At 38.1% G+C, this 18523-nt stretch overlaps 1 protein-coding gene across 3 annotated transcripts in view; it reads right to left on the reverse strand.

Annotated features, from left to right (window-relative positions):
- Positions 1 to 18523, reverse strand: part of PRKD3 (protein kinase D3) — an 84935-nt gene that overhangs the window by 31502 nt on the left and 34910 nt on the right. For 2 of the 3 annotated variants that reach the window (XM_040623103.1, XM_040623102.1), the window contains exons 3-7: positions 14609 to 14747; positions 12900 to 13031; positions 11388 to 11545; positions 6056 to 6248; positions 1309 to 1386 (exon numbers count right to left, since the gene is read on the reverse strand). In XM_040623103.1, coding sequence (XP_040479037.1) covers positions 1309 to 1386; positions 6056 to 6248; positions 11388 to 11545; positions 12900 to 13031; positions 14609 to 14747 — 700 coding nt within the window. The remainder of the gene's footprint in view (positions 1 to 1308; positions 1387 to 6055; positions 6249 to 11387; positions 11546 to 12899; positions 13032 to 14608; positions 14748 to 18523) is intronic. The other variant, XM_040623104.1, reaches the window with a different exon arrangement.

Below are 18523 nucleotides of genomic sequence, written 5' to 3' on the forward strand. Positions count from 1 at the left end.
GCGCTGCAAATCAATAACAAACAGAAAAATGGACAAAACATGGGAAAAGGTAATTTACACAGGAAAAAACCCTAAGTGACCAGTCAACATGTGAAAGATGTTCAATTCATTAGTATACAAATGTACCTTAAAATCAATATTAATAGTATTTGATATCCATTTATCAAACAGTAAAAAAGTACAAAAAGACATGACCATAAATTTAGAGAAGACTTTGGTCTACAGAAAAAATGCATTTATTCAGAGTAACCCAAGTAAGAAAACCAATCATGCTATCAATGGTGTTAAACAGCAACCATAAAAACATGCCATTAAACGTTAGAATCTTAAGAAATTTAATTTTTTTTTTTTAAAGATTTTATTTATTTATTTGACAGAGATAGAGACAGCCAGCGAGAGAGGGAACACAAGCAGGGGGAGTGGGAGAGGAAGAAGCAGGCTCATAGTGGAGGAGCCTGACGTGGGGCTCGATCCCGTAACGCCGGGATCACGCCCTGAGCCGAAGGCAGACGCTCAACCGCTGTGCCACCCAGGCGCCCCAAGAAATTTAATTTCTGTTCCTTATGCTTTTCCTCCTATAGAACTACTTACATTCAATTTTTACCAGTCATGCAAATGTTAATGAAAAATTATGCTTAGAATCATTACTTCTTCCTTCCAAAAAGGTAACCACTTCAATTAATATAATCTTGAGAAGAGGGGGGGAAACCCAGCACGCAAGGGAAAATGTCTAGGGAAAGACTGATAGAGAAAGAGACAGTGAAGCAGTACAATGTGTTCTAATGACTGTGGATTCAGGGGCCAGACCATAGGGGTTCAAATCCTAACTCTGTAAATTTCTGGCTACATTTCTTGGGCAAGTTATTTAATGTCTTTTTGCCCAAGTTTACTCATCTGTAAGTACTTAACTCAAAGGGCTGTTCTTAGGTTTAAATGTCAATATATGTAGAGTGTGGAAGAGTGCCTGGTACACAGAGGCAGTCGGTTAAGTACTAGAACTATAAAAACCCCTAGGGACAACAGCAGGGTGTTAAAGTAAGTCTTTTTTGTCTAAGATGGAAGAGAATATGCAGTACCACTGGCAATATGAGACTACAAAGTGGTAGGTGGTTAAAGGAAAAATGGGAAGGTGTAATGACTAATAAAAATGTACCTTTACTGATGTTTGCATTTGCTTATTAAATAAAAAAGTCAAAGAAACAAAGTAAACAAAATAAAATATGCAAATATAACTCTATACAAAGATAATACATAAAAGAATTGTGACCTTTTCTGATCTTTTATGGAAATTAAGAAAAAGAACTTTACCTCCGTTGAAAGTAACCTCTCCGAGGCAGTCTCTTGGTACTTTTGCTGCACAGCGTTTATGGCAGTTGAATTTACAATCTGAAATCAAGTATTTGGTTTATTAATTTATGTAGTAAGTCAGGCGGTATCAGATATGGTTAGAGACTTTTTAAAGTTTTCCTTTACTAAGAACTCAGGGAATAAAGGTCTGGTTTCAAACTCTGCTGCCACCTCTTAATAGGTATTTAACTCCTCAGGGCTCAGTTTCTTATTTTTTTAAGTTTTAAGTTTCAGCTAGTTAACATAGTGTAATATGAGCTTCAAGTGTGCAATATAGTGATTCAACACTTCCATACAACCCCTGGTGCTCATCACAAGTGCCCTCCTTAATCCCCATCACCTAGTTCAGCCCCCCCAACCCCCCACCACTCACCTCCTCTCTGGTAACCATCAGTTTGTTCTCTATAGTTAAGAGTCTGTTTCTTGGTCTCTTTTGTTTTCCCTCTGCTCATTTCTATTTCTTAAATTCTACATGAGTGAAATCATATGGTATTTGCCTTTCTCTGATCTGTTTCACTCAGCTCCACCTAGCAAGTGGCAAGATTTCATTCTTTTATATGGCTGATTAATATCCCATTGTGTGTGTGTGTGTGTGTGTGTGTGTGTGTGTGTGTGTGCACTACATCTTCTTTATCCATTCATCAGTTGATGAACACTTGGGCTGTTTCCATAATTTGGCTATTGTAACTAATGCTGCTATAAATATCAGGGTGCATGCATCCCTTTGAATTAGCAGTTAACATTCTTTGGGTAAATACCTAGTAGTGGGATTGCTGGATCATATTTTTAACTTTTAACTCTTTTAAACTTTTTGAGGAACCTCCATACAGTTTTCCAGAGTGGCTGTACCAGTTTGCATTCCCACCAACGGTGCAAGAGGGTTCCTCTTTCACTACATCCTCAACAACACCTGTTGTTTCTTGTGCTGTTGATTTTAGCTATTCTGACAGGTGTAAGGTGATAGCTCATTGTAGTTTTGAGCTGCATGTCCTTTAGATAAGGGATGTTGACCATCTTCTCGTGTCGGTTAGCCATCTGTATGTTTTCTTTGGGAAAATGTCTATTCAAGTCTTCTGCCCATTTTTAATTGGATTATTCATTTTGGGGCTGTTGAACTGTTTAAGTTCTTTATATATTTTGGGTACTAACCCCTTATGGGATATGTCATTTGTAAATATCTTCTCCCATTCCATAGGTTGCCGCCTTTTAGTTTTGTTGATTGTTTCCTTTGCTGTGCAGAGCTTTTTATTTTGATGTAGTCCTAATAGTTTATTTTCGCTTTTGTTTCATTTGCCTCAGGAGACACATGTAAAAAAAAGTTGCTATGGCTGATGTCAGAGACATTATTGCCTGTGCTTTCTTCAAGGACTTTTATGGTTTCAGGTCTCACGTTTAGGTCTTTAATCCATTTCGAGTTTATTTTTGTACATGGTGAAAGAGAATGGTCCGATTTTCCCCAACACCGTTTGTTAAAAAGACTCTTTTTCCCATTGGATATTCCTTCCTGTTTTGTTGAAGATTAACTGACCATATATAGTGGTGGGTTCACTTCAGGGTTTTCTGTTCTGTTCCACTCATGTATCACCATTGACTGGCCGGGGAGAGAAATAGCACCAGCCCGCTCCCGTGGTCCCTGAGAGGTCCCTCATAAATGCTGCCTCTCAGGGCCAGGCTCTGAGAAGAGCAAATAATCTCCTCACTGTGTGCCCCAGGCATTTCTCAGACTGCTGTTTCTACACTGTCTGTCCCCGGGGTTGTGTGTCTGCTTTTCCAAGAGCACCCCTGATGCCTCTATATTCCCTGATGCCTCCAGACTCTCTCAGAGTCCAGTCCACTGACACTTAAAACTTCGGGCTTGAAGCCCCTTTGGTTGCAAGAACCCACGAAATTTAGCCCCTCTTGCTTTCCAAGCCAATGGATGGGGGAAACATTCTCGTTGTGCGTTCTCCTGAGTGCTCTTCTCTTGCCCTTCTCTGTGACCACGGCTCCCCTCTCTTCCGCAGCAACCAGGATCCATTTCGCCTCTAAACCATGTCCTATACTTTCTACCTTCTTCATTGTGGCCTCTTCTCTACATTGACTTGTGGAGTTTGTTCAACCAGTCTTCACGTAGATTTCTGGGGTATTTAGGATGCTTTGATAGTTACCTAGTTAGATTCATGGGACGAGTGAGCCGAGGTTCCTCCCATTCTGCCGCCATCTTCCCCACTTCTACCAGGACTCAGTTTCTTTAGCTCTATCATGAAGCTAATACTGTTCGTGTGACACATTGCCAAAATGCTGCTGGCAGCTCCATGTTTCCTTGCCTTACCTCACATTCGTCTATGTGCCCCTTAAGAGTTTCTCAGGCTGACAACTTTTCCAATATATGTCAAGCACTTACTTTGAGTTCCTCATTATTAGGGCCTGGTGCATACGCAGAAGAGAGACTGAGATTCTATAAGCTTTTATTAGGAATTGGTAAGGGCTTTCCCATACAGCCTTATGAGGAAGGACTGAGCTGCTCATGCGCAAGATCTCCCACCTTTACGTATGGTTCTCTTTAGCCTGCAAGAACATCAGAGTTGACAGCACTCCGACGCGGGTCAGGTACAAGCTGTACAATACTACCGTGTCACTCAGTAAGTTCTCCAACTGTGGTTCCCAGACCAGCAGTATCAGCATTATTAAGAACTTGTTACAAATGCAAATTCTTGTGCCCCACCCCAAATCTATTACATCAGCAGCTCTGGGAGTGGAGCTGAGAAATGTGTGTGTGTTTTTTAAAGGTTTTATTTATTTGACAGAGAGAGAGAGAGAGAGAGCACGCAAGCGCACGAGCTCTCACAAGCGTGACCAGGGAAGCAGCAGGCAGAGGGAGAAGCAGGCTCCCTCCTGAAGTGTGGCTCCATCCCAGGACCCTGGGATCGTGACTTGAGCCAAAGACAGACACTTAACCAACTGAGCCACCCAGGCTCCCCTACTTTTTAAGTATCTTAATTCATATCACAAAAATATAGAAATCACTAAAATAAGTGATTGTTTTTGACTGATAATTAAAATAGCTTAGCTATATAAAAATATATGTACTTCTGAACTAATATAAACACAAAACATTATTCTCTCAGAGTTCTAAGAAATTAAATCAATAACCCGGTGACAGAGTTAACTGGTTTTACTTCAAAATTCATTAATCTACATATTTATTTTAGGTCCTCTATAAAATATCGTACTGCTCAGCATATGGTTTTAGAATGTTTCTCTTCTGTTCAACAGAGCAGCACTATTTACAACCTTTACTAAGATTATCTGTTGGCTAGAATTTGCACATCTGTTATTAATGTTCTTTCCGAAAACATTCCTTAGCGGCTGCTTGCCAATACATTTTAGTGTTGATATTTTAAAGTATTAAATTATATATTTACTCATATTCAAAAGTAAGCTGTTGAAATAAAATTTCAACATTTAATTATGCCTGCCTGATAGTTATTAAATACCTGGCAACAAAGACACAACCTGTTCTCTATTTGATGTTCTCCTATGTTGCCATATGTTGCCAAGAGAAGTTTTCTTACATACTTAAGCTAAATTCATGTGCAATTACTTGATTCTGTATTGTAAATAGGTTTATTGCAAAGACCTCAACTCTAGTGTTTTCTTTAGATAAAACTAGATAATTCCACAACTACATCTATTATATAAAAAGATGATACCAAGAACCGTTAAAATAATCATATAAAAAATAAATACATAGGATTATAGACAGGCTACTTACACTGCATACTGGCTCAATAATTAAGACATTTTAAACTCTATTTTGGTTTTCACTATATTGTACAGAATTGTTGTGAAGAAGATATGAGACAAAAAGATAAAATCACCTTTTAAAAGCTTAAAAACATTACACAACTATAGGAAAAAATATTCCATTATTCTAATAAAACCTGGTTCATTAAGAGATGTTTCTAGAATATTTTGATAGTGTTCTGGATTTGTATCCAAATATGGATAAATCCCTATCATAATTCCAGTCGCTTCTGCTATATTCTATTTCAGTGTGATTATTCTCTGGAATAACAGTTTTGGTACAGCTCTCCTAGCTACATAATTAAAAACAAAAACAATAAAACTCTTATGTTTGTGTGTATGAATATTAAAAGGAAAGAGGAAAGCATTATTTTATATTCTGGGTAACATGTGGCTCTAAAATTAGAAAGATTTAAGCTCTCCCATATTGGCTCGTGTTAAGCAGCCATACCTTATAGATCCAAATTCCAGATTTTCTGTTTACATTCTAACTTTTCTGCGGCATTAATTCCTGGTACACAGTACATATACCGTAGGGAGCAGTTGTTAATAAATAAATATGTACGTGTGTGTATGCATGTATTGTCTTTTTAAAATTAACAAGTAGGAGGGGCGCCTGGGTGGCTCAGCGGTTAAGCGTCTGCCTTCGGCTCAGGGAGTGATCCCGGCATTGTGGGATCGAGCCCCACATCAGGCTCCTCCGCTATGAGCCTGCTTCTTCCTCTCCCACTCCCCCTGCTTGTGTTCCCTCTCTCGCTGGCTGTCTCCATCTCTGTCAAATAGGTAAATAAAATCTTTAAAAAAAAAAAAAAAATTAACAACTAGGAAACCAATTTCTCTGCCTAACGCTTCTGAAATATCTTGAACCAAATTTGCTAATGAAAACATATAAATTATATTTAAGAAAAACAACCAATCCTACCTTTACACTGCATTCCTTGGCGAAAGAGGCCTTTCAGTAACCGCTTGCAGTACTGACATATTGTGGGACGGGTGTACGAGTGAACAGCAAATGTGTGTGGAACTTTTACTCTGCACATTACCATCTTTTCCATCCAGATTGGGCGACCACTCCAAGAAGGAATTCTCTTACTTGGTTCTTGGTGAACATGTGACTAAAACATAAGTAATTTTCATTAGTATAAGTCAATACTAAAAGCAAAGTATTAAGAGCAGGACTTAACCACAAAAGTCATTTATTTTGAACACTAAAGCCAAGAATCTAAAAATGTCTATCTCAGCAGTTTCCTCTGGAAGCTTAACTTACCAACACTTGAATGTGAACAGTGCGGATTTTTTTTTGTTATTATTTATGCTAAAAAAAAAAAAAGAGAGGGAGATTTTCATCTTCACATATGTATACTCACTGTGAACTGTTATTTGCCAGGCACAGATAGCATTTTATAAATAAAAAACAAAAGCCTTAACATGAATTTGACATATTTAAATCCCCTGAAAAACGTTACCAAGAAATTAATTATAGGAAAATTAAATTCAGAAAGTGTTATTATTACTCATGTTGAATTACTGAACATGATGTCTGAAAATATTTTGAAACAAGTGTTGGTTTTTCCTAATTAATTAATTGAAAATTTTATTTATTTATTTGACAGAGACAGCCAGCGAGAGAGGGAACACAAGCAAGGGGAGTGGGAGAGGAAGAAGCAGGCTCATAGCAGAGGAGCCCGATGTGGGGCTCGATCCCAGAACGCCGGGATCACGCCCTGAGCCGAAGGCAGACGCTTAACGACTGCGCCACCCAGGCGCCCCCCCCAAATTTATTTTTATAAATACTAAAATATTAAAAACTGAAGTTTAATTAATGATGATGATATAAAAAATGGCAGATACAAATTAACTAAAACAACTTTAGCCCCAGTACTTATGCTTTAGGAGCTTCCTTGATATTTAAGTATTTTCTAGTTATTTGGGCCTTTTCCCCTACCTGAGCAAAAAAGGAAAATTAAAGGTGTTGATTAAAAATTTTTGTGTAACCTGGAGGGATAATTAGCTATTTGTAGGTATGGTCCTTTCTATATACACAAAGGAAATAATTAAATTAAATCACAGACCAGTTCAATATGGCCCATCCCATTCATTCAACCTTCACTGCTTATTATATTATAGGCCAGACCCTACATTTTGTATGGCAGAAGCAAAAATGAATGAAGCACAAAATACCTAACGACCATCTAGATGTATTACAGATTTTGCTGTAGCTGCTTGCACCTTCGCCGCCAGAACTGAGGTCCTGAGATCTTTCATATGCCTTCCGTAACTGGTAACGTCTGTAGCCCAGAGAAACCGAATCATTTTACATGGATATGTTCAACCAATAAAAGCGAAAGAAGCCAGAAGGAACCAAGAGATACAAGCGTATGAAAGAAGTGAAGGGAGGAGGAAAAAAAAAAAAGGCTTTTTCGAAGAAAACAGGAAGACAGAAAAGAAGAAAAAGGACATACAAATGGAGAACATTATAAAAAGAACACAAATATAGTCTCTGATGGATGGTTTTTCACTAATGTGTTGCCACAAATGTTCTAAAGCAAATTATGAAGCAGTTTAATTTAAGAAAAGTACAAAAAGAAGGTTAAAACCCAAGCCAAACTTGCTGGCTTCAGCTCCCCAAGATCTCCTGCTCTGGTCTGGCTCACCCTTCCACCAGGCAGCCAGGTTCAGAGCACCTTCAGCAAAACGAGCACCACAGTGATCCTGCAAAACTTACCCAGAAGCCACCAAGAACCAGAAACAGATGTTGTAGGCTCTTCTTCATCCCTGGCTCTCTATTCTCAACACTCTGCTTCTCTCGCTCCTGCTTCTACCACTTTTGGTTTGTCTCAAGCTTCAAACGTTCCAGATGGAATAAGATTGATTTTGCCAGTCATCATCAGATATATGGGATACCCCGGTAAGAAAGAACCTTCATAACAGATCCCTTCAGATGCCAATGACCAGCTGGTGACTGACTGCCTTTTGTCAGGTCCTCCTGGGATTGGGTATTAGGGACATGGTACACAGCATATGTGCAAGGAACTATACAGGGGACTGTGGCTATAGCGGCCACCTAATTTTTCATGTCTAGTACAAGCAGTAATTTATTTCCAATAGGAAAAAACACTGGCTCAAAGGGATTAATATTACTAAGTGCTGGTATCAAAATCAAGACCCAGCCCTAGGTCTTCTACATAGAAGTCCAGTGATTCTTAATCTTTTCCCCAACGCAACACACCTGGGCAGACGCTACAATCTCATCCATGACTGTGGTTTACCACTCTGTGGAGTGAGGAAGGCAGGAAAGGTATGGAAGACTGAACCAGAATTTGGAGAAAGGAAGACACTGGTAAAATTACCTGGAACATGTGGTGAAAATGGGACCACTGAGATTAGAGTAACTAGAGTTGAGTGAAAGTTCTTCTCTTGCCTTGCTCTAATGGCCCCTCTTTACAAACTACTACTTAAATTCTTATTTCTTATTAATGTGCAGCCAGAAATTCTCTAAAAGTAATCCAATTATTTCCACAGTGTTTCAACTAATATTTGCTGAAGTGAACATGTGCTCACAAAAACTTTATAACAATGTTACCAACTCTCAATTAGATGCAATAATAAAGGCAATAAAAGCATTTAAAGGGGGCAATGCCCTGATTATATATATATTTCACTTTGGAATATTATTCAGTGAAAAAAATACCTCCACTTTTATGCACACGCTTAGTCCCAACAGTTTCTTTCTACCTTGATTCTGTCCTCTCCTGGCTCCTTGGGCATTTGCCAAAATGTACTGCTAGGAATATTCCTTTCTCTCATCTCCAAAGAGCTATCATTCAATTCTGATCTCTCCAACCTTAGGGGTCCCGTTGTAACCAAATTCAGCGAATAGCCTATCTTCCTGTGCTCCTCCCTCTCTTTACTTGCTTCCCTTTAGACTGACTTCAGACACTGTAACAGAAACTGCCTTCTTACATGTAAACCACGACAACCTGAGAGGTTCAGAAGTTTCTGTTTCCAACTGGCCTTTTTCAAGCTTATCTCAGTGGTCAGTGAAGGTTAATATCTTGACCAGTCATAAACTTTCCTTCCTCATTCCTTATCTATGAAATGAGGATAAGAGCTGCCCACCTTCCAGGCCTGTGGTGAAGATTACACGAGAAAAGACAAGTAAAGCATTCACCATGAAGGCTAGCAGCAGAACTTAGGTGGCTCTGAGCATGCGGCTATCTAGAGTTAGTTCTTCTCTAACTTTGGTTCAGATTCAAGGCTGAACTCATTTCCTCCTCATTGCTAGCTCCTCTATTCCTTTAGAGTGTCCTCTTTTCCCACTCTCCCATCCCTCGAATTTTCCTCTGTGAGCTCTTCTCTTACTGTACCTTTTTCCTTTTTGAGACCGAATGCTTGGACTGATAAAAGCAACCTTTTTGAGACACATTCCACTCTACGATTTCTACTTGTTCTGAGATACTCTGCACGATCTAACCAATACAAACATGATTTTATTTTCTTTTACTTCCCTAAGGAATTTTCATCTTCAGGATAAAATATAAACTAATGATTAAAACTTAACACTTTAGTGGTGCGCCTAGGTGGCGCAGTCGTTGGGCGTCTGCCTTCGGCTCAGGGCGTGATCCCAGCGTTCTGGGATCGAGCCCCACATCAGGCTCCTCTGCTGGGAGCCTGCTTCTTCCTCTCCCACTCCCCCTGCCTGTGTTCCCTCTCTCGCTGGCTGTCTCTCTCTCTCTGACAAATAAATAAATAAATAATCTTTAAAAAAACAAAAAAACAAAAAAACTTAACACTTTATTCATCGGCTTTGTCCTGCTATTTTCTAACCTGCATTACTCATCTGGGGTAGCTGGCATCTCAGCACCATTTGTGGGACTCAGAAAAACCTATCTCTATCCTACAGACCCCATTCTTAACTAAGTTTCCTGTGCAATTCATCTATAAAATTCATTAACTTTTCAATTACCAGTCTTTTCCCAAGTTCTTGCATATGTTTATAGTAACTCTTTGCTCTCAGTTCCTTATACCATAGCACTCTTTTTTTTTCTAATTTAAACATCTCACATTCAGGCTAAACAACATGGAAACATGGGATTTTTGTGAAAGAACTTCAGAAGCTTTTATTCTGATACCTTAGTATAGCAAAGTCTTGTGACTAGGATATCAGGACAATAGCCCAAAGACTTGATTTTGCCATTAATTTATGGAAGACCAAGGAGTTATAGAAACAACTAAATGATAAGATTGCAATCTACAAATGGAGGTCATTTTAAGTACTAGCAAATGAACAAGCAAGTTATTTCTTTCTTCCCTGAACTACTGTTTTACTCTTCAGAGGTACAATATATTAGGAAAAAATCACTAACCTAAAAATCAGATCTGGGTTTAATACTAATGTTGCTTACCAATTTGCTCTGTGACTTCAGTCAAGTTGCTACTTGACCATTATGAGTCTCAATTGTCTCATTATGTACAGATCTACTAAGATATTCCACTGGAATATTGAGGATCAATGGGTTCCATTCATTCACTCACTCATTCATCACTGAATACCTACTAATTACAAGGTATTGTGCTGGGCATGGTAGGGCACACAAAGACATGAGCACTGTCTTTTCTAAGCAGATCATAAATTCCTTGAGGACACTATGATATTAAATTAGAATGCTATACACATCATTAGAGAGGTTTGAAAACTGGTTTGGCATTCAGCAAATAAAATAACTTCTAGGTAAGGGGAAAATCCAGGAAAGGCAGCTGTTGAGCTAGATCTGGAAAAACCATGTAGGAGGGACACCAATAAGAGCAAAGGTAGAGGGAACAATGGTGTGTTCAGAGAATGTTGAATAGAACAGACTGTTGGGGGAAAAAAAAAGAAGAGATTGTTGGAAACATAGAATATATAAAGGATTCCTAGTGGGGAGTGATATAATCAGAGCTGTGTATTAAGCAGTAGTGAAATAAAATGATCTGGCTGTAGTATGTAAGATGAAGTGAAGTATGGGGACCAGAAGCTGGATACTGGTTAGGAGGCTAATGCAGTGGTCCAAGTGATAATGTGGTCCCAAAGTAGATAAAATGCAGTTCATTACTACTGGTAAACTGTGTCTCCAGTAATACATTTTAAGTTTTTTAAGTGTAGGAATGTGAGTAGTCTTTAGTACATAATTTATGTTCCAGGATGATGTCATATATCCTTTAGAAACCTATGGAATAAGTAGTAAAATGCCCTTTTATTGTCTTAAAACACATACCTCTTCTGTGGGAAGGGCTACATATTCAGTCTGTAGGAGTCTTGGAACTGAGAGGCCAGGTCCTGGCAGAGATACATTTGATAGACGTCTCTTTCTCACTCCACTACAATTATTTGGAATCTTGAAGGCACATCGTTTATGATAATTTAATCCACAGCCTAAATATATTTTACAAGGTAGAAAAATAGTAAATTAAAGAAATTTCAGGGACGCCTGGGTGGCTCCGTCGGTTCAGCATCTGCAGGGTCCTGGGATCAAGTCCTATATCAGGCTCCTTGCTCAGTGAGGAACCTGCTTCTCCCTCTGCCTGCTGTTCCCCCTGTTTGTGCGTGCACTCTCTCTGACAAATAAATTAATAAAATCTTTAATAAAAAAAAATAAAGAAACTTTAATATATAAAGTATGTTACATAAAAAATACGTGCTTCTTTTATTTATTTTCTCTGGTAGCAATAATTATCCTAACTAAGAACCTGGATGACAAGCTAAGTGGAAGCCAAAAAATTCAATGTAAATTATTGGTCTCCACCCCACCCTGACTGAATCAGAGGTTCTGGGGATGGGTCCCAGCAAAGTATGTTTTAACAAGTCCTTGAGGTGATTCTGACACATTGCAAAGTTTGAGAACAACTAACTTAAACACTTCAGCAACCGTGGACTATATACTAAACCCCTTCCATGACATATGAAAGTTACAGGAAATCCAAATTTCAGTGTTCATAATTCATTTTACTGAAACACAGCATGCTCCTCATTTCTTTTCTTTTTTTTTTTTAAGATTTTATTTATTTATTCGACAGAGATTGAGACAGCCAGTGAGAGAGGGAACACAAGCAGGGGGAGTGGGAGAGGAAGAAGCAGGCTCATAGCGGAGGAGTCTGATGTGGGGCTCGATCCCATAACGCCGGGATCACCCCCTGAGCCAAAGGCAGACGCTTAACCACTGTGCCACCCAGGCGCCCCTGCTCCTCATTTCTTTACATCTTGTTTATAGCTTTCACGGCACAAGAGCAGAGTTAAGTAGTTGGGCAGAGACTATTAGCCAACAAAACTTAAGATATTTAGTCTCTGGCCCTTTACAGAAAAACTTTATTGATTCTCCACCTTAAGTACTTAGAGGACTCAGAAATGTGCACCTGACACCTGTCCCCCAGCAATTCTAATTCAGAAAAACAGATCTGTCCAATTCTAAACCCTGGTTACCACCTAGTCACCAACCAATGCTCTTATTCTTTTTTTTTTTATAAGATTTTATTTATCTGAGAGAGAGCACATGCACATGTGTGCATGAGTGGGGGGAGGAGCAGAGGGAAAGGGAGAAGCAGACTCCGTGTCAAACAGGGAGCCCGATGCAGGGCTCGATCCCAGGACCCTGAGATCATGACCTGAGCTGAAGGCAGATGCATAACCGACTGAACCACCCAGGTGCCCCTGATCTTATTCTTTCATTAATAATTAGAAAATGCAAATACAAAATCCTATTTCAAATGGTACAAAAACTTAGAATACATACCTTCACATTTCAGTCCTTGACGTACCAATCCCCAAAGCATCTCACCACAATAATCACAAAAAGTGGGAGCTTTATAAGAATGTACATAGAGAGTATGTGGACGAATCTGGAAATCTTCTACTGTGGCCAAAGCTTTTTAAAAAGAAAAGCAGCAAAATAAACCCTATATCTGTAATTGCAATGAGATTAAGAACGTTGACCATATTCATTTATGTCAAAGTACATGGAATCTTTTTTTCTCTGAAAGTTTCATTTATCATAAAAAATAAACTATTTTCAGCATTTAATAGTGTGGTTTTCAAACTATTTTAGAAAGTTCATCAACCCCAAATAATTTGAGCTCCAAAAGTAGGGTCTATAGGTAGGTATTTCAACCTCCAAAAACATATTTACATAGTGATAACATCACAAATAGTTGCTAGGTCAATTTTTACAATTAAAAACTGTTTAACTTATAACGCACTGGGAAATAGAACACGAAAGAAAGAAAGAAAGAAAGAAAGAAAGAAAGAAAGAAAGAAAAAAAAAAAAAAAAAAGCCAAAAAAACCTCCCCCGTAAAACAACTGTGGAATTTAACCTGAATGGTAAACACTGTGGATTTCGGCATAAGCTCTGTTCTCAATTGTCCTATTAGTTAAGAAAAAGAGACTCCCCTCCTCTCTGTGTGCAACTGAACACTAGTGGACACATCCACCAGTAGCTATCCTCTCACCTTCACCTGCAAGTCATTAGTGGATATCCCTGTGGCCTGATGAAGGGTCCAGAGCAAAGAAGGAATGGATGTGAGTACAACCTCCAGGGAGGACGAGGAGTGAAGCCCTTCTGCAGTGGAGAGGAAGACAAGGACTGGGAAATGTACACATGACGGGGTGGTGGTGCAGATGCATGATTAATGTAGGGGCTAGATGAATGGAAAGGATCAAGGACTTATTAGGAAAGGTGTTGGTAGAGAGGATCTCAAGAATAGGCTGCAAAGACGAGTTTGAGAACTGGAAAAAATGGTGGCAGGAGTCTGGACTCTTGGCTGGCTTTCCTTCTCTTCCTTCCCTTTCTCTCTCTTTTCTCTCTCCCTCTCTCCTTTCCTGTCAAACAAGAAGTTCTGCAGGCCTACTAGGTGCATTCTTTGTTCCTCTACATTCCTCGCTAACAATCCTGCCCATCTGCTGTTGGGTAAGATCAGAAATAGAAGGAGCTAAGGAACAACAAATGGCAAGAGCGGGTGAGGGGGAAACGAGGGAGGTAAGAATATGACCACTGAAAGCACGCAGGGAAGGAGCAATACTGAAATCATGGGAACAATCCGTATTGCAGTTTCCTCTTCCACATCTTCATTATTGCTCCTTTTCTCCTTTCTTTTTTGAACCCTGCTTCTCTTCTTCTACGCTCTTCTCAGAAATGGGGAAAAGGTAATGGAGTTTCAGTAACATTGTTTTATTTCTTTGACTCAAAGAGTATACTCCTCTGCCAGTTCCAATGGTAATTCCCTTAGCTTAGTAACACTCAGATAAACAATTCAGGCCTTATTTTCCTACTTTCCCATCTGTGATATAACCTTCCTGAAAGTAAAACTCATATGGTCACCTTATAGATGAAAGAAGTTAAGCAACTGTGGCACAAAGACTAAGTATAACTAAACGTAGCATTTAGTACAAAAAATAAGGCTCGTTGAAAAAAAAAGACAACAAAATAAAAGGAGCTATTTACTTACCCGAAAGAACAACTTCTACCAGGTCTCCTTCATGTATTTCATCTGCTGAGGTAATCAGCTGCAAAATATTTTCTGAATTCATGTCATGGCGAAAGAGAAGAATTTTGTCATACATGCCAAAGAATCCACACTCTGGAAACTACATGAAAACAGTCCTGTATCAGTATACCCATAGGTTTCTATTTTTATGAGTAAATGTCTCAATCTTATGAAAGAACTTTACATGTAGTTTTTAGCCTACACTATCTGCTAACAATTCTATTAATATCTAAAAGATCAACCGTGTATTCAAGCATCCTTGGTTCATTTTCAAGTTCAAAAATAGAACAATAAACTTAAATATAATTATTGAATATCTTAAACCACATGTCTCTTAGAAATATAGGATTTCCTTATTCAGTTATTGATGGAGAATATAATCTTGAACTGAACTGCTACTCTATTTTACATAGCCTGAGATAAGCAGTCTTTCCTGCCCTCTAGAACTGAGTTTCCTCTATAGCTACTAGCCACATGCAGTTATTTAAATTTAAATTAATTAAAATTAAATGAAATTAAAACTTCAGCTCCTCAGTCACTCTAGCCACATTTCATGCGCTTAATCACCACCCTAGCTACTGGCCTGCCTATCATTTCCGACTGTGCAAATATAGAACACTTTCATCATTACAGTAAACCCTACTGAATGGTGCTGGTAGAAGATCAATAATTCCAAAACTACCGTTGTCACAAGAGTATCAATTTCAACATTTTTGACAAATGCACTTATGGCCTCTAGCATCTAATACTTTCTTTACTCACTGTAATTACAAGTACATGACTCTTTATGTTAACTTTCTTTTTACTGTGTGTGTTTTTTTTTTAAGATACTTATTTGACGGGGGGGGGGGGGCATGCACAGCGGGAGGGGCAGACGGAGAGGGAGAGAAAATCTCAAGCAGACTCTGCACTGAGCCAGTACACTGAGATCATGACCTGAGCCAAAATCAAGAGTCAGACGCTTAACTGACTGCGCCATCCATGTGCCCCAGTAACTTTCTTTTTAAAGAACCTTTGAGCAGAGCAGGAGACTTACTTACAGATCTCTTCACATGCCTTATGCATATTATTATTTCAAGGCTTCTACACTTTGTGACTATAGAGCTGACACTTTGGCGATTGGCATACCAACGACTAAAATATGAAGGTATGTGCTCTGAAAGTTTTTATAACATGAAGTTATTTAAGAGAAAATTTTAAGTACTTGCCTTACAAAATAACTTTAACTTCTAACTCAAAACCAAGATCATCTTCTAAAATACCAGTGCCTTGGTAAATGCTGCTCTAGGTCTTTCCAATTTCTTTAGTGCATCTCAGCACCGCATACCCGCACTTATTTGGCTTGAAGTGTATGTCACACTGAACTGTAACTGCATGTATTGCAGGGATGTTGCTGAGGATGCGGTTCACCTACTTCATATGGTACTCCTTCTTTGTGAGGAATCACAGAATAAATTTCTCTGGTTGGTTTTGTAATATGAACAATTTGATCACCCAACTAAACATGTTTTCTGTTTACTTCATCCACTGGAAAAAGCGAAGGTAAATTTGTGACCCACTTCCAACTTGAGTCTAGATCTTATAGCATGTGTTTTAGGTGGAGATGCCTTCTTATCTTCTGAATTTAATTTTCCCATTAAAAATTCTTACATATATGTCTAAAAAGGTCTAAATTTTATTGGAAAATATTAAATTTTTAAAAATTGAAAACAATGACTTAATTAGAAATTTGAGTTGATTTGAATTTTTTTAAACCTGAGTAAATAATGAAAAAGTACAGAAATATTTAGAATTTTTATAATATTCTACTTTTAACTGAGTTACCAATAATACTAAACAAACTTTATAATATTTTTTAACATATATCTAACAGTATAACAGTTTTCAGTTGAAAAGATAGGAGTAAAAATATAGAATCAAAACATGTATTTTATTACATTTTAAAGCTTGAAATTAAAATTTTATAAAATTTTATTAAGTATTATCAAATTAGAAAACATCTAATAGGAGTAAAACATCTCCATAAATTAGTTGTAACAGTTAAGTATTAATAAAAAAAGATTCCACATTCCATCCTTATATAAAAAAGACTAACAAGGGGCATCTGGGTGGCGCAGTCAGTTTAGCGTCTGCCTTCAGCTCAGGTCATGATCCCAGAATCCTGGGATCAATCCCCCTCTGCCTCTGTCCCTCTCCCTGCTCCTGTTCATGCGCTCTCTCAAATAAAATCTTAAAAACAAAAAAATATTTGTATGAATAAAACTCATTTTAAAAGTTCCACATTTTTTGCATGTCTTCTAAGTGCAAGGCATTGGGTCCCATGTTTTGTAAAGGAAGGCAGACCTCCCTTCCCAGGAGTTTACAATCTAGTGGGAAGAAAGAAATAAAACAAATGTGTAACATAGTAAGGGAAATGCCAAAAATGAAAAATAAAATTCTAGAAGAGGGGAAAAAAACTTTAACCAGGAATGTGGAATGTCGCTTTAACAGTGCTAGTTGAAGAGAATCATAAAAAGAGAAGCAAGGTTTCCATGGGCAGAAAGTGAAAGTGAAAGCATAAAGGTCGTAGTTGAGAAAACACATAAATGGGAGAAAGTTAAGTGGACCCCTATGACTGAAGAAATGAGGGGAGGGCTGGGTAGAAAGGGCAAAAATGCACACAAGAGCCCCATGGGGGTTATACTTAAGAAACCGGGGAGTCAACAGAATGGAGTTCAGGTTTTGCCACCTATTAACTATAGCGCCTTAGATAAGCTGCTTAATCTCCCTATGCTGTTTCTTGTCTATAAATAAGGAATAACAGGAATACTGACTGGCTTTATAGGGTTCTGGTCAAAAATGATTTATTTGATGCTATAAAGTAGTACCATGATCAGTAAATACTAGTGGTTCTTATTATATCTAAGGGGGTAGAGACAAAGAATCCCAGAGCAAGGCAGTGACGTGATCAAATCTGTATCTCAAACAGATACTGCTGACATGTAGTAGGGACTGGAACAGAAAGAGACCAGAGCAAGCTCCTGAAGAAGGCTGAAGCTACTGGTCAGGAAAGAGGTAGTAGGGTCTGGATTACTCAGTAAGAAAATGGAAAGCAAGACAAGAAGGAACACTTCTCTCTCAAATCTATTTTTGATAAATGACACGGATCGTTAGTATTGTTTTGACCAAACCAGAAGTCCCAATAAAGAGCTAAATAAACACATTAATGAGAGAAGAAAAACATCAAAAAATGTGTGGCTTAGGAAAAAATACATATAAAATAATCTTCTTGATAAACACATGACCTAGTGAATTCATATTGGCATTATTAAGAAACTGAAGAGCAAATAAAAAGAAGGCTAGGGAGTGTATGAAGAATATTTACTTAAAATAAGCATTTGTGTACCAGGCTGGAAAGCCTTCAGTGACGACAAAGAATGAAGTAATTTTCCGAAGTCTAGCAAATGTTTACATAAACTATATTCGTCTATATGGTTGAGAAATTACAGAGTTCCAAGAGGGGAAAAATGTATTAAATAGCTTGCAAAAAATAGATTTCTGCTATTCACAATTATAATTTATAAGTGTGATTTGGTAGGATATTTAGGAATCATCTGAAGAGTCAGCACAAAATGAAGTAACAGAAAACAGGGCCTGGAAAAAAAGCAAGAGAATATTAAACACTGCCACTGAAAATAAGAAAAAACTAGCCAAGTTTTAAAAACATTATGAAGTCTTGAGACGTGGGCCTATTAAACATCTAAAAAGAAGAAACAAAGAAATAAACCATGAGCACACACTTTGAAAGATCTAAACAATTACACTGAGAACCCCCGCCCCCCAAAAAACAAAAAAGCAAAACCCTGTTAATAATGATTTGAATATACAGGTATTGGC

The sequence above is a fragment of the Ursus maritimus genome, unplaced genomic scaffold, assembly GCF_017311325.1.
Source record: "Ursus maritimus isolate PB19 unplaced genomic scaffold, ASM1731132v1 scaffold_6, whole genome shotgun sequence".
In the NCBI taxonomy this organism is placed as follows: domain Eukaryota; kingdom Metazoa; phylum Chordata; class Mammalia; order Carnivora; family Ursidae; genus Ursus; species Ursus maritimus.